This window comes from Quercus robur, chromosome 7 (assembly GCF_932294415.1).
Source record: "Quercus robur chromosome 7, dhQueRobu3.1, whole genome shotgun sequence".
Classification (NCBI taxonomy): domain Eukaryota; kingdom Viridiplantae; phylum Streptophyta; class Magnoliopsida; order Fagales; family Fagaceae; genus Quercus; species Quercus robur.
The window spans coordinates 46,539,975-46,556,313 of record NC_065540.1 but is presented as its reverse complement, the minus strand read 5'-3'; the positions used below and the strand labels follow the sequence as shown (position 1 = coordinate 46,556,313).

Genomic DNA, 16,339 nt, shown 5'->3' with positions numbered 1-16,339 from the left:
TCCCTTTTTCTGCTTTATGTAAGCTTTATTAATTTTGTTTCTTGCTGCTGGTTTTTTGTTTGTGTTGCAAAAATATCAACTTCTTAATTAGAGGTTAGAGTGTGTTCTTTCTCTTCTTCACTAATAATAATGGAACTACTATGGAAGTGGGGTTGGGTTTGGATCCTTCCAGCCTGTCCTTATTGATCTTATAAAACCAAGAAAAGATAGATGCATTTGCTTGCATTCACTTCTATTATTTTGTGAACATTGTAACAAGTTAAAAAATTGAGCTAACATTGTCTTTGGGTGTGTATTTGAGCTTTGACCTGATTTTGTAGGCTTTGAAAGGCTTTGTCTTTTTTTTTTTTATTAATTTTTTTTCCTGTTTGGGTTTAGATCAAATGTCTTTTCTTAGAATATTTAAACACGTTAAATAGTATATCTGATGTACTTTTACTCCAATAATAATTGAACAGGAACAAGTAGAGTATATAATTGCAGTTTTTCCTTCTCTTAACTAGAGCTTTTGAACTCATTTTGGAGGGCTTTTTTTTCCTCAGAAATCAAAAACTGCATAATTTGTGGAAATCTACAAGGAGAGGTACTATATGTAGCCTTAGCTCTTGTTTACTGCTCTAGGGCACTTCAATTCATAGGAAATGATTTATTTTCTAGTAATTAGAAGGATGTACTGAAGTTTGCTTTCAGACCACTGTTCACAGATGTTCACTAATTTCTTATTCTTTTCCTTTCTTCTGCTTTGCATGCATTTCTGGGTGAATAAAGTATATCAACCTGACTGTCATACGTTCTAGGAATCTGTTTTGTTAATGAGTTTGCTGTCAGGATTGGGATACTCACTATTGTACTTATATATATTCTCATTTTTTTAGGTACAATTTGATCAGCCTTTGACAAATAATCCGGAGAACAGTCAAGTGCCCAGAAGCCAATTGTTGCCTCTAAGAAGAAAAAAAGTAAATAAACTTTCAGCATTTTACATTACTTCAATGAAATTACTACATTTATATCTTGAAGTCAAAAGTTTAACATTGGGCAACCTCTCAAGATTTAAAGAATGGATATATTATCATAGATTCACCTTCTCTTCTTTGATTGCCTGAATTGAGTATTATTAACAAGTATGTGCGTAGGTGATGCTTCAATGTAAACATGCATGAATATAATCATGATTGTATCATTTTATATGTGTGTATAACACACGCTTATGATAGGAAATAAGTTAATATTGATGCCAAGAATATGGGAAACAGGTCAAAATAAGTTGATATTGAATTATTGATGCCAATAATAAGCTAGTGTTTTAATTTCTTTGCTTACATCCATGATCCATCCCTTACTTCTGATAGGAAATAAACTCTGTTATACTATATATTAAACAGCTTTAGAATGGGTATTTTTGGTCTTGTGTCTAAATTAGTTGGATGTGCGTCGGAGGGCATGCAGTTTATCTTTTGCCTCTATTTTTGGGTGTTTTTTACATCAAAATTATGCCTTTGTGTATTTGCAGCTTTCCCACGGCATTACTTTAAACACAGGGTTGAGTTAATTGTTGTTGTTGTTTTTAAATTATCAGGGAGGACCTCTAGTCAAATCTAACTTACCATGGTCAGCTAGAAGGGGAAATCTCTCTAAATACAATCGTGTCTTGAAAACAGCAGCAGATAGGTAATATATTAAAATATCATAATTGTGATGCTTCTACAAGATTTATGATTCTTGCCTCATGTGCTGTTTAATGCTCGGATTTTCGTTTGTTATATGAAGTTATGAATAGATCATTAGTTAACATGGATTGTTGACTCTGAGCTTTGTTAGCCTATTATTAAGTTTTAACAATCCAAATCTTGAAATTTTAAGACGCTATCAGAAAAATGCTCTATGTTCCTGAGACTAAAAACATTCTTTTGTAACAAGGTAAATGCGTAAATTGAAATGATTAGTGAATACTTGTAATGCTTGTTCTGCACAGACGTTTTTAAATTGCAAAATTGTTGTGAAAAACAGGGAGGGGAAAGAAGGAAAAGGCAACAAACAGAAGGTTCAAAGCTAATTTCCTCACTAAACAAAATTACGTCTTCCAACTCTCGCACACATAATAAAGGCAATAGCTTCCATTTGATTTGAATATGTTTTTAATTTTTTGTAGTTATTTCAATTTCTTCTTTTTGTTCTTCCTTTTTCTATTTGATAAATTTTTCTGGTTAGTTTCTCATCAACAAAATAATAATAATACTAATTGTGGTCTGTCATAATGTCATTCTGAGGAATTAATCAGAGTTATAAAATTATGAACTCTAATATGTCTATTATCTAGTGAGTATATTTGTCATGCCTTACCCATGAGGTTGTTGGTCTTGTTTAAAAATGACCACTGCATGCCAGTTCACTTCACAGAAGCTTTACTCCATCACAGTCCAATGATTCTACACAAAAACCACTTGTCATAATCAATAGCATCCCACCCAACCTCTCCCAACTGTCTCAACAGCAGAGACCAGACCAGGAATAGGATCCAGTTAGCCTTTTGACAATGAAAGGTTGATTTCTGCACAAATCCCAGCCATGCTTTGCTTCGTAAGATGAAAGGTCTATTACAACATTTCCTTACTCGGAAAGAAATGCTAGAAGGCCTATAATAAAATCCACACAGACAATATTTATGGTATTTTCAATATTTATGGTATTTTAAAACTTATTTAAGAAGAAAAAAGAGCCATGTATATTGTAGTCAACCATTTATGTTGTAATCACTAATGAGGTAGTGACAATATATATACATCATGTCCATCTCCCATGTAGTACATTGATTTCAACATTAATTTTTTGCAACTTAGTAGATTCATCATCTGGTTCCATCAGATTAGCAATTCGGCCTACTTGGTCCATTTCGGTCCATTTGGTACATTTCAGTCCACTTTAATCTATTCAGTCCACTGGTTACACTTCGGTCTATTACGGTCCATTTCAGTCTATTCAATCCATTAGGCATAATTCAGTCCAATGGGTATGTTTTAGTCCATTTTCAATACCACGAAGCTACATGCTCTAAAAGCAGTTTAATGATATTTTCCACGCACTCTCACAATCAGCTTTTCTTCTTGAGTTTTTGAAAAGGAATTAATGAATGTGAGTCAAATTATGAGCAATAATGAAGATACGTAATTATTTTTAGGAATATGAAAGTTAGTAATGAATGAGAATTGAATTGATGGCATAGGACAAGGTAAATGCCAACATCGTGGGTAAAAGCTAGTGAACATACCATAGGACAGGGTACCTTACTTGGCTGCACGTGCATGATTGGTCCGAAAACTTCAAAATGTACATTAATGACCACTTGGCAAATAAAACCCTACAAATAAAAAAGAGAGTGGCAGCAATTCAATACGAGTGAAAGTCATAGCTAAATATTAGATTGGTATATTTTCAGCTAATATTGATCCATTCAATATTTCACTTTGACATTCTTTCACCCATGTAAAACGCAAGGGCAATGCAGTAGCTAATAAATTAACTAAATTAGCAAAGATCTTTCTCGAACCTTCAATTTTGGTTAGAAGACATCCATTGTGATGCTGCCAATCTTGTAATGTTTGATAGAAGTTTCTATTAATTCAATAAAGGACTAGTCTTATTTCTCAACAAAAAAAAAAAAAAAAATCCATTTAGAGGATTTTTTTTTTTTTTGGAAAAAAAAATTATTACAAAAAATCATTACATTTTATGCTTTTTAATAGGTTAAGGAGGAAGTCAGGTGAACTCATACTTAATCTTGTCTATAGTAACTTGTCAATTGTATCCATAGAGTATTCCATGTATAGTAGTCAATTACTGCGGAGGCTCCTTCAACTAATTAAGCCATAACAAACTAATGGAATCCATTTACTTTTTTGAAAAGGTAATACTATTTTGTTCATATGTTGTATTTGAGTATAAGCCAATAATAATAATAATAATAATAATATTATTATTTTGAAGAAAATATATTAAATGAAATCATTTTAAATTTTCGAAATTTTTAAAAAAACTAAACCAAAGATAATATGTAAAATTATCAATGTCATAATAATCTCTTACAAATATTTCTTTGCTATTCCTTAAATTAGGTCTTCTTGTGTTTGACAAACCATATTTGTCTTGAAGTCGTAAAGGTTTAATATTGTTTGGATTATATGGTGAGATGAATTTATCAAACACTTGCCTCCAAGGTTGGCCACATATCCACTTGATGGACTTACATATTTTTGCCATTAGAAAGGGGTTAATTCACAATTTTTATTTTATTAAAATATTAACATCATTAAAAGAAAAGGAAAAAAAAAAAAAAAAAATCATAGTGTACTCTACGAAGTAAAGCAATTTGTTCAATGTTTAGTAAGTCCAGAATGTAGAATTAGCGAAGGCGCCTACATTTTTTTAGGCTGCAAGGTTCATGTGATTGTAGGATCTATCATAAAAAATCCCTTGAGAAGCAGGTTTCTATACATAGAGCAATATAGATATATATACATAAAGCGATATATATATATATATATATGTACTTCTTTATAGTGGCTGATGTGAACTTAATGGTTGCCCACAGGTGTGATTCAGTTATGGCCGACACCGATTCAAATCGTGATTCAGGCATGGCTGAGTCCGATTCAGATGAGTACGATAGTGAGGTGGAGCTCGAGATTGCCACAGCCTACGTTCAGCTGTGTATAGAGTACGTGCAAAAGTACTACATGAAGCGACCTATGTGCACTAGTATCCTGAGTGGGAGGTCATATGTGATTGAAGTACTATAAGGAAATCCGCAAGTGTGTTATGACATATTCCGCATGGACAAGACCATTTTTAGACACTTGTGTAATGAGTTGAAGCGGTTGCACCTATTAGAGGAGGACACTGGTTGGGTTTCAGTTGAGGAGTCCGTTGGGACAGTTCTATTTATCGTCGGACACAACGCTAACTACCGGGTAGCTGCCAACCGCTTCCAACATTCTCTCGAGACCATTCAAAGGCGGTTCCGGCGTACCTTGCGTGCTATCCATGCTTTGGGATGTATCATCATCTGACTCGACGTTGATGCAACTGAGCTCTCTCAATCACTTCGAGGGAATGGGAAATATTATCCATGGTTTGAGGTATGCTTTGATTTTTCTTTTTTTGGTGCTATCCATGCTTACTTATTCACACTATATTGCACATAAGTGTAATTTATTAATTACAGCTACCTATTTTTTTTACAAAAATGTGTGGGGGCTATCGATGGGACGCACATAAGTGCTTTTGCCCCATCCGGTAGGAACACCGCATTTAGAGATAGACGGAGTGATATCACCCAAAACATGATGTGTGCATGCAACTTTGACATGCGGTTTACGTATGTGCATTCGGGATGGGAAGGGAGTGATTCACGAGTCATACAGGACGCACTTGGACATGCCGAGTATGAGTTCCCTTGGCCGCCTAGAGGTAAAAAATAAATAAATAAATAAATAAAAATTTACCGCATTTGGTTTTCGATTTGATCATTATTGCATCTGACTTTGCATTTCCAAAGTATTTTGTAGCATATTACAGATGTGAAAAACTATTCAAAATGGGATTATGGAGTAGCAGGATGAAATTCTTGTCTATGATAATTCTCAAAAAGGGTGTGAATTTTTGTGGGTTGTGTGGTTTATATGTCATATTTTTTTAAATCTCATGTCACATATTTTATTCATGAATGTCTTTTAATGGGTTTTTTTTTAAATTTGGATATTTACGTTAGATCACTTAGAAATCCAAACTGAGGTCAATGAGTTTGTAACTACTTTATATTTTGTCCTTTCTGTAAAAAAAAAATTAAAAAAAAAAAAAAAAAAAAAAAAAAAAAAAAAAAAAACTTCTATACACTGCACTTGATTGGTAGCTAGGTAATTTCATTATATCTAAACTAATTCTCTCAATACATGAACTATGTGATTCATATTTAGCACTCTATATCATGGATAAAAGGCCGTGTAAAAGTTTGTCATCTCACTAGGGAAAGTTGCTTTCATGGAGTAGTAAGTTAAAGTGAGTCACTGCATGGTCACTCATTGTTTAAGCTGACATCAAAAAACTGTAGTGCATGCTTCGTATACATACATGTATAGATACACTTTGGTAGTAAGGAACTAGCAAGAATAGTTGTGTTGGGTAACATTAATTGGCAATGGTTATCACTCGTATTGCAAGATCGTACTACCTCGTTGACTCGGGGTACGCAATAAGCAGTGCATTCCTCCCCCCACACAAGTCCACATGCTACCATGTCCAAGAGTTTCGGGGTGCAAACCGGCAACCTAGTACCCCACAAGAGTTGTTCAATTATAGGCATTCCTCATTGCGGATGGTGATTGAACGATGCTTTGGCGTCTTGAAGGCGAGGTTTCCAATCTTGACTGGAATGCACTCCTTCTCTATCTCTAGACAACGGGTGATTGTGACTGTTTGTTGTGCACTGCACAACTTTATTCGCATGTATAACCGAGCGGATGAAATGTTCCATGTGTGGGAAGGATCATTTGTGCGTAACAGTGACGCAAACCTAGCAGGAGCTGCACGCGTAGGCAGTGGGGGCACTGAAGAAGCTTTTAATTCTCGGACACAACGAGCAATGTCGGAGTATCGTGATGTGATAACTGCTGCTATGTGGGCAGATTACATTGTTCAATGATTGAGTTTTTTGGGCATTATTTTATTAAAATGTGGATGACATGGAACTTTGTATAAGTCTAGATGAAGATTACTGTGTTTTGTTGTTGTTATAGGTTTGTATAACGGGGTAGTGAGCCTTTTTAATTTGGACTGCAGCGGCTCTTATTGTTGTTTTTGGTGAACTTAATGGCTGCCCATGAAGCTGGATTGTCAACATATATTAGTCACTTTTTGAATGGCTTTCACACAATTACACTACTCCCCCTCTTTTTGAAAAGCTAGATTCTATTTTGTCCCAAATACATATATCCTTTATAGGATTTTAGTGATAATACTTGTTACATTTGTTTATGTTCAAAGAAAATTTACAAAAAAAAAAAAAAAAAAAAAAAAAAATCCTACTTAATTATGATCAATATTTTTGTCACAAAAACATTGAGTACATTATTATCAATTAAAAAAATTGTTTGCAAAAAATTAATTAGTTATTTTGCATCATCACCAAAAGTAAGAAGAATGATTTTCAAATGAAAAGATAAAATATCAAATAATAGAAACTTAAAAACAAATATGCATTAATTGATATTTAAAAATAAGAAATACCTCACTTATATTAATTGACTTAGGCGAATATTGAGCCAGTTTTGCTAATAAGAGGGGAGGGCTGCTTAATTGGTTTGCCGAGGGTTGCAAAGGGACTGGTGTGTTTTGTGTGTGTATGTGAAAATGTATTATGCCTGACCCCAATGGTAAAGAATTGTAACTGAATACATGCTTTGTGTTTATGACATCTTTTTCGTTTTTCTCCTTTTTGCAGGTATCACTACTCCATGAATCAAAGTTAATGCTTTGTTGACTCTCTTTTCTGGTTACTATAAAAATATGATTAGCTATTGTCAACGTGGTTGGAGAGAGGATGGGTAGCCTTGGATCAACAGATAATAATGGATTATTATTATTAATAAGAACTTCTTGGGTTATTTCCCAGCCTCATGATTGATGATTATGTAATGTATTGTTCTTTAATTTCTATGAATTAAACTTATTTATTATACTAAAGAATATATTGCGGGCTTAGTTACATTTTTTTCATTCCTTCGGATATCTCAGCATCATCATTTGCGAGTACGACAGAGAAGCTAAGCGTAAGTGGATATAGAGGCAATATCCTGACAATGAACGGCCTATATTCAAGTATATATACTTACTATCATCAATAATAACTTTGTCAAATAATTACTATCATCAATAGAAGAGAATTGTAACTTACAATTCTCCTATGTTCCAATAAATTATCAGTACTATAAAAGTACCATTAAGCCAATAACATACTATTGTAAGAATCAAGAGTCAGCCCGATACATATTGTATACACTAGCAAAATGGATGACTCAAGATTGTCTAAAAAATTACACAGTGCATCAAGTTCAAAAGGAGTTAGTAGTACATAATAAAATAATATGATTACATAGTAGGAATTAACACATCATCATAACAGTTTGGTTTACAACATCGTCATAGTTAGCAGTAGTGCAAGCGCGGTGAAAAACAAACACCAAGCAATGAACCTAATCTTCACCATTTTCTTTGGTTGGTCTAAGGGGTGGACCTTGTCATGTATGACCCTCAATTCTTCTCTCAATACACATAGCTCTTCTTGTAGTTGTTGGAAATCCTCCGCATATGACAATGGCGTCTTCAAGGGAATACACCATTGAAAAAACCGACATGTGTCCTTTGGGCAACATTGGAAAAGCCTGTACCGGTTCTAATTTCGCTTATCCGAAATCTTCACACTTGCTTTCAAGCCACAAAAATAGTTGCAATTTCGGAACCGAAGGCCATCGTCAATATCGTCATGCATTGTGTCTGACATCTGCAAGAAGAAGCCACAAGCCTACTCACTTACACATTACAAAATGTAATCAACACTATTAAACAACCATTTGAACATGTTATTCATTTGTGCAACAAACACTATAGTAACATATCCAAGCAGCCCAATTGAGGAATCCATGTCGTTACTACTGATTAGTCTGATTTTTATTTTGTTACTTAATAAACATTGTAGCTAAGACCTAATTGAACCCATTCTACATTTTAGCACCTTATATATATATATATATATAGACAACGCAATCACAAGAAGGTTAATTTTTTTTTTCCCCTAATCAACAACATTATCATTCAACAAGCGAAACAAAGGCTGTCAGCTTTACAAGCATCAACAATCACTGCTGGGATACAATACATATTGAAACAACATGCTCCACAACATCTAAATGCAAACTTTGCAGCCACATGGGCAGCAGTATTGCAACATCTCCTAACACAACTAAACTTACAATTCAGAAACAGTTTATGCAGATCAAGTATATTACTAATAGTAATAGCAATGGACCAATCAGGCTGCATTGCTTGTGTGGTTAGGGAATGAAAACAGTACTTAGCATCAGCTCATAGGAAGGTTATTCAAAGAGATTCCCTTATTATACACACCTGACTCGGGAATGTGGGGGCAACTAAGAATTAAGATGGATATAATTACTCTAATACTTTGGTAAATAGAAGCTATTATGGCTACAAACTTTCAAAAATTTTTCTAGCACAACCACTATTCACAGAACCCAAACAGAGAAAACCGACAGTACTGAAATCTACAAATCAGCCTCAGAGAAACATCATATCAAGTTGAACGTGTATACTATATTAAGTGAAAAACCAAAAACAGTAGATTTTGTGCATTATTCATTAATTCTATATGCAGGTATTAGCCAAACATTGAGAGTACCAATTACCAACAATAAAAAGCTACAATCTTGATATATTATAATGAGGAAATCAACATTGGCAATAAATAAAAACAAGTTGTTTTGTATATGACAAAGTAAGGAGAAACAAATCATGAGGTAAAATCCATGCGAAAAGTAGATGTTGTGCATCTTTGTATGTGCAGCCATCGCTAAGCAGTATTCTATATGCTGAGCATTAGCTAAACAAAAGAACACTAGATGCTGAGCATTATTCTATATGCAGCAAACAGCCAAACAAGGAGTCCTAACTATAAAAAGCTACAATTAACATGAAGTTTTGAATACAGCATATGACATAAAGAATCAAAACAATTAACACAGAGAGAGCTATAAAGGAAAACCAACCAAACAGGCTCCAAACCTCACAAAACCTTTGTTTTGCTCACTATAATTGAGGAACACATTATATCCATCATATCCAAATTGAATTCAACATAATTCAGTAAAACCTGTCACAAATTCATGAGTAATTAAACTACACCCAATCAACTAAAACTAATAGTACAAATTCACAAATGAAACTAATAATCAGCTACGGAGAATTTCATATTAGCTTAAAAATCACACTCAAAAGACCCTCAAATTTCAAACAGCAAGCAAGTAACATTGGAGTTTGGTTGCTGTGAAGCCCTAGGAAAAACCACAACAAATTATTAATATATAGAGTTCTTAGATTTGTTAGAATTTTTTTTTTTTTTTGTTTAATCTTCCGACGCTTTCTCGGCAACCAAACAGAGTGTTAAGAAAAATGGAAAATCGACTGGGTTGTAAATCAAAAATTGTTTCAACAGCAAAAGATTTTGAGAAAACCCTTCTACATTTCGAGAATGTATGGCGTGTATATTTGGATTGTAAATCAACTATTCTCTCAACAGCAAACAAAGAACTGGAAAAATGGGTTTTCCCGATTGGTGAGGAAAAACAAGGAAAAAAAAACAAAAAACAAAAAACACAAACAAGTGGAGACATCTGAGTGAAGAAGGAAATGTTCAATCTTTACACAAAAACCCATTGACAAGCAAGGTGAAAGTGAGATTCGAACCTGGATCTTCGAGTGATGGGTCGGCGGCGACAAAAGCTCGATCTCGGGCTCGATCTTCGAATGTTGACGGTGGAGATGAGATACGACGACCGTGAAGCCCAGCCGTGGATCTTCTTTGGCGTCAATGGAGATAAGGACGGCGTGGGTTTGGCTTTTTTGTGGAGATGAGATACGACGACCGTGAAGCCCAGCCGTGAATCTTCTTTGGCGTCAATGGAGATGAGGACGGCGTGGGTTTGGCTTTTTGGTGGAGATAAGATACGACGACCATGAAGCCTAGCCGTGGATCTTCTTTGGCGTCAATGGAGATGAGGACGGCGTGGGTTTGGCTTTTTGGTTTTCTGCTTTGAGGGAAGACTGAAGAGAAAGGGATAAAGACGGAAAGAAATGGGATAAAGAAGGGATAAAAAAGGGATTACAAATTTGTTATTTAATACGGGTCAGCTTTTTTTATCAAACAAAACATACATACCAAACACATATTTTACATTTTTTGAACACTGAAAAATATTGTTTAAACTATGATACCAAACACATTTTTTTGTTTTATTCACACTAAAAACACGTTGTTCAACAATACTTTTTAAATCACAATTTTCACATCTTTTTAAACAAAATTTTTTGAAAACTATAACCAAACGGGCGCCTAACCATTTATCTTCTAAACTAATGGCCTGTTTGGATGTTTAAAAAATGAGGGGGAGTAGAGTAGAGGGAGAGAGAGTAATTCAATTACCTTGTTTGGAAGTTTTTTAAGGAAGGAGGAAGAGGGGTTTGAAGGGATTTGGAGGGGTTTGGAATACCTCTAATTCCTCATTTTTAATTCCCCCAAATTGGAGAGATTTGGAGGAAGAGTAGAATAGTTAAATTATTGACTAAATGAATTCTCTAATTTACCCTTTCTAAATTAACAAAATTACAAATCATTTATATAACTAATCTTTGTTTGTTTCATGAGAAAATTTAAGCTGAATGAAAAAAATGAAAATAAATTTAAGCTGAATGAAAAAATGAAAATAGTGCAATAAATCCAATTCGAAATCAAGTTCTAAAATCACATTAAATTATTAAAAATAAAATAACTTTTTGTTATGAGAAACATGCAGTCAACTTTTTGTTGCAAAAACGATTTGTCTGTTTCGTTCCGTGTAGTTTTAAAACCAAAATAATAATAATAATAATAATAGTAATAATAATAATAATAAAGAAAGAAAATTACAAAAGACTCTTTTCCTTTTAATATTCGTTTGTATTTTCCCGGATTTTCCGAGCAAACAAACAGAGAGAGACGTACTGAAACACGTCCAGCAACTGTCCATTCCTTGAATCGGCGTTGGAAATCCATCTTTGGCAAACAAACTCTGGTACACAGGTCCCATGGATGGCCTTCCATCTTTAGCTTCCTTTTCTTTCTCCACCTACACTAGATAGTTCTTCTGCGCCATTCTCACTCTGTTCTTGACTTCTTGTGAAGCACCACTGGCTCCCAGTCCTGGGTTAGAGCTCCTAGATATCGGCTCAGCATCGTAACAAACTCAGAGAAAGCAACAAAGAAATAGAGAGAGAAATTCTACACTACTAATCTTTGTTTGTTTTCTGAGAAAATTAATTAACAAAGAAAACTCAGAACTTCCTGTAGAATGAGAATGTTGATTAAATAATTATTTAATCTAACAAATTAATTATACACCAATGTTATAAGTTTATTTTCAAATAGGAGTAAATTTGTCTATTTAAATCATTTTCTCTTCTTTCTATCATAATTTTTAAAAACATCCACACAAGAGGAAGGGCTAATTACTCCCTTTTTCCTTATTAATTTTAAAAACATCCAAACAAAGTAGAGGATAATCATAAACATCCAAATAAAGTAGAGCATAATCATTCCTCTCTCTCTCTCTCTCTCTCTCTCTCTCACAGGCCATAAACTCTTTTTCTCTTCAGTCAAGACCCAAATTATTTCCTCTACTCCACAGCACAAGCTACGTCCCTCTTGCCTTCGTTGGTTCTCTCTCTCTGAAATCGGGGTCAATGTCAGACAGCAACAAGTCAATTCGGTGGGGGTATTTACCTGATGAGATTCTTACCCATATTTTCACTTTCCTACCTATCAAATCCATTATCATCTGTACCTCTGTCTCTAAAACCTGGAAATCCCTAATCCAAAACCCTACTTTCATTTCCACCCATCTCCACCACTCCCACACCAAAAGCCAAAACCTCTTCCTCCTCTTAAACATCTCACGGAATGACAGAGAAGTGTATGCATTGCATAAAGAAGACGATGATCCTGATTTCACTGAATACACCAGCTTTGAATCCCCTTTCCATGCTCCTGCTCCAGGCTTTCACGAAGTCGTCGGTACTTGTAACGGCCTGCTATGCCTCTCCTATAGTTTACCCAATCACGCTAACGAAATCTTTCTCTGGAACCCTTGTGTGAGAAAGTTTCTCCAACTCCCTTCTCCCAATGTCACCTTCGACACACATGGTAAGTCCTGCAAGTCTTTTGGGTTTGGATTTGATCCCAAAACTAATGATTATAAAGTGGTCAGGATTCTTTCCATACTGCGTAGTTGCGACGACTTTGGAATGTCTCGATCCGTGGTCGATGTTTACTCACTCTCCACTGGTGAATGGAGAATGCTTAGTGCTTCTGCTTCTCTGCCTCCTACATGCGCTATAACTAGTCGCGGGCCGCCGGCATTTGCCAATGGGGCACTGCATTGGATTGCTGTCGCAAATGATAAAAAACGGTTTGTTTTGGTGTTCGATTTGGGGGACGAGGTCTTCCGCCAAATTCTGCTGCCAGAACTTCCAAGTTATACAGGGAAGATGATGTGGAATCATGTTTCCGCATATGGAAATTCCATTGTTGGGTTTCAAAGAGGGATAGGGATTGGTCAGATCAATATATGGGTGATGAAAGAGTATGGTGTTGCATCGTCGTGGACAAAATTTTCACATCAGTGTCCATGTCTGGGAATGCCCTCTCCATACCCAGTTGGCTTTAGGAGGAATGGTGAGGTTATATTGCTAAATATTGGATTTGAGCTCGTCTCGTGGAATCCAGATAGCCAAAATATTAAGAATCTTGAAATTAATGGATATTTTGGTACTTTTTGTGGTTCTTATGTCGAAAGTCTATTTTTGTTTGACAAAGCCACTAAAGGTGTAGTTACATACTGAGGAAAAACAGAAAATCGGTAGGATGCTTCTCATGTTTTTATATATTCTTTTTATGATTTTTCATTTTGTTCTTTATGTATACTTGAATTAAGTTGATCATACTTGCGTATTGATTATCTTAATGGCTTTATCTTCAGGATAAATAGCTTATCAAAGTTGTGGTCACTCTCTATTATATTGAGATGATAGTTTAGTGCATAGCATGTATACTTAGAATTGTTTGTCCTCATTTCAAAATTTCTTTAATATAATCATTTATTACTTATAAAATAATGCACTTATAGTTCTTAAATTCTTGCAGGACCTCATGCAATCATGTTTATTGATGAGCTCTAAATGAGACATTAATTCAGCAAAACAAAATATTCAACAAAGCTCTTTGATGTTGTATAGTTTCTTATAACTGAATTAACCTATTATGTCGAAACGGCTTGAAGTAGTATTATGTTAAACTCCTTTTGTGGCTACACCATTGTTATATTAGTATTTTTTGATGATTCGCAGTTTGGTTTCACAGTTTGGTTTCAGTGTATTCACTGAAATGATTAAGTATTTAATTTTGCCTACCATGCTTGCATTACGATGAACATGCTTGCCATTGTTGTGTGTGTAAACATGGATATACTGCTCAGTTGTGTTAAATGTCTTTTTCCTCAGACAACTAGATTTTTTTTGTACCTGCCTAAAGAGGTCTAAAAGTCATTATTGATAAAAAGTTAAAAGGACAGGGAAGAAAAGGGGGGTGGGGGTGACAATTGCATATTACATATTACCATCTAATAAGGGTTCTGTCGGGATACCTATCAAAAAAAAAAAAGGGTTCTGTCGGGATTCATTTTAAATAGTTGCATTTGTTCTTTAATTTTTTTTTTTTTTTGGTGGACATCCTACAATGATAACAAGTTTTAAGAGATAAAACACCTATCAAAAAAGTTTTAAGAGATAAATCTGATGGAATTAATTATTGATCCTGCAGACCTTAGTTGAAACATTGAATTAAAGACCACATTCTATGCATATGAACGGAAGACAAAGATTCACATGGCTTTCTTTTAGGACTATACATCTGTACATTTCCTAAGAAGTAGGGGAGAGGCCCCCAACTTAGCGAGTTTGACTGTGGGAATTCTAGTCTTTGTTAAAAATAATATTGGTAATTAAAAACTGCATCAGTTGGTTTTAGTCTTTTAGTTGCAAGAGCATAGGCTTTTGACCAAGTAGGGAATTAAAGTGATTGCAAGCGTAAGCCCAAGAGAATTGAGACAGGGCTGTGTTGTGGATGTACAAGTTTGTCGCTAGTGGCAGGTAACTTATTTTCATTTGATTTCTACTAATAATTGGTTGAATTGCTTTGGAACTGTAATAGATCTTCTATAGTTGCTAAGGATGATGTAACCTGTTTGAACATGTGGTTCCCATTTTGGAATATTATTCTGTGTAAGGATGAATAGAGTTGTGCCTCTTGCTAAATCATTTGAGTGAGCTCATCATAAAAGAGTGATTATGTCCTCAACAATATAAAGGGACTTTTTGTCCTTCATTTTGATGTTAGAATTTTCCTTCTTTGTTTTATCATTTTTCCTATAAATCTTTAGTTCTTTACATTAATATGGCATGTGGAAGTCAAATCAAGAGTTGTGAATGTGAGTTTGTGCACATTTGAATGTGCTATCACTTCCAATCTGCATCTTATTGCTTCTTATCAAATAGACTGATTGGTATTTTCTTTTAATTTTGTTTTAGTTGACATATACAAGTGCCCTATAGTTTAGATTCCAAACTCACTCTCTGTCTAGAGGCCAAAATTTGCCGTGACGATTAACACTTTCCGTTCACAATGTCATTACTCTTATTCACACTTTATTGTTTCATGATTTCTATTAACTGTATGAGATGGTATGCGATACCATTTCATGAATTCATGGATGCACAAGTGCACGCACCACATACATTCTCTCTTATCTTCCAGTTAAATGTTAGGTTTCAATCAAGATCTTCAAGCTTGTGCCCATGACTTGTGGGGACTACTATCTAGTTGTTTTTACCTACCATGCTTTTGTTAAAGGGAGATTAATTTCTGATAATCTTTGTTAGCACGCGACTTGTTTGAAAAAATTAGAAATACTAGGAGGTGGAAAATTTGGTTTGCAGCCTATAAAGTTGGCATGTAGAAAGCATATGATAGACTTATCTGGGACTTCATTTTGGCTATGCAAAAAAAAAAAAAAAAAAAAGAATTTTAGTCCTCATTGGATCAATTTGATTCTGCAATGCATCTGCACAATTTGATATCAGATTCTATTGAATGGTTCCCGTTACTTTCCTTATTGTGGCTTAAAGCAATGGGATCCACTTTCACCTTATATGTGTGCAACTATGCTGTCTTTGGCTTTATTGGAGGGACAGTATCAGATATTGTAAGGGAATAGGATTGCAAGAAATCTGGACCCTTGTTGATTGCATTATTTTTATTCAAGGTACTAGTGACATGCAACATAGTGTGTTGAAAATTTTGAGGTGGTATTATATCCTTTTTGGACAGATTGTAAATTTTGACAAATTTGAGGTGTTTTCTATCCTATTACTTTTGAAGATAGTATAAACTCTGTGTTAGATC

General features: G+C 34.6%; 2 protein-coding genes and 1 long non-coding RNA gene across 9 annotated transcripts in view; all 3 read left to right on the top strand.

Annotated features, from left to right (window-relative positions):
* The window catches only part of LOC126693698 (uncharacterized), a 69,216-nt gene that overhangs the window by 20,667 nt on the left and 32,210 nt on the right, over window positions 1-16,339 (top strand). The gene's annotated exons all lie outside the window — the stretch shown is intronic.
* LOC126693695 (F-box protein CPR1-like) overlaps window positions 1-16,339 on the top strand; it is a 41,481-nt gene that overhangs the window by 13,789 nt on the left and 11,353 nt on the right. The window contains exons 1-2 of one of the 6 annotated variants that reach the window (XM_050389820.1): window positions 12,439-13,739; window positions 14,024-15,330. The exons of 1 other annotated variant lie outside the window; for it this stretch is intronic. In XM_050389820.1, coding sequence (XP_050245777.1) covers window positions 12,565-13,722 — 1,158 coding nt within the window. In that variant the 5' untranslated portion in view covers window positions 12,439-12,564 and the 3' untranslated portion in view covers window positions 13,723-13,739; window positions 14,024-15,330. Of the gene's footprint in view, window positions 1-12,438; window positions 15,331-16,339 lie in introns of those variants that run through there. 4 more of the 6 variants (XM_050389821.1, XM_050389824.1, XM_050389826.1 and 1 more) reach the window with 4 other exon arrangements.
* Window positions 1-16,339, top strand: part of LOC126693697 (F-box protein At3g07870-like) — a 43,103-nt gene that overhangs the window by 15,673 nt on the left and 11,091 nt on the right. The gene's annotated exons all lie outside the window — the stretch shown is intronic.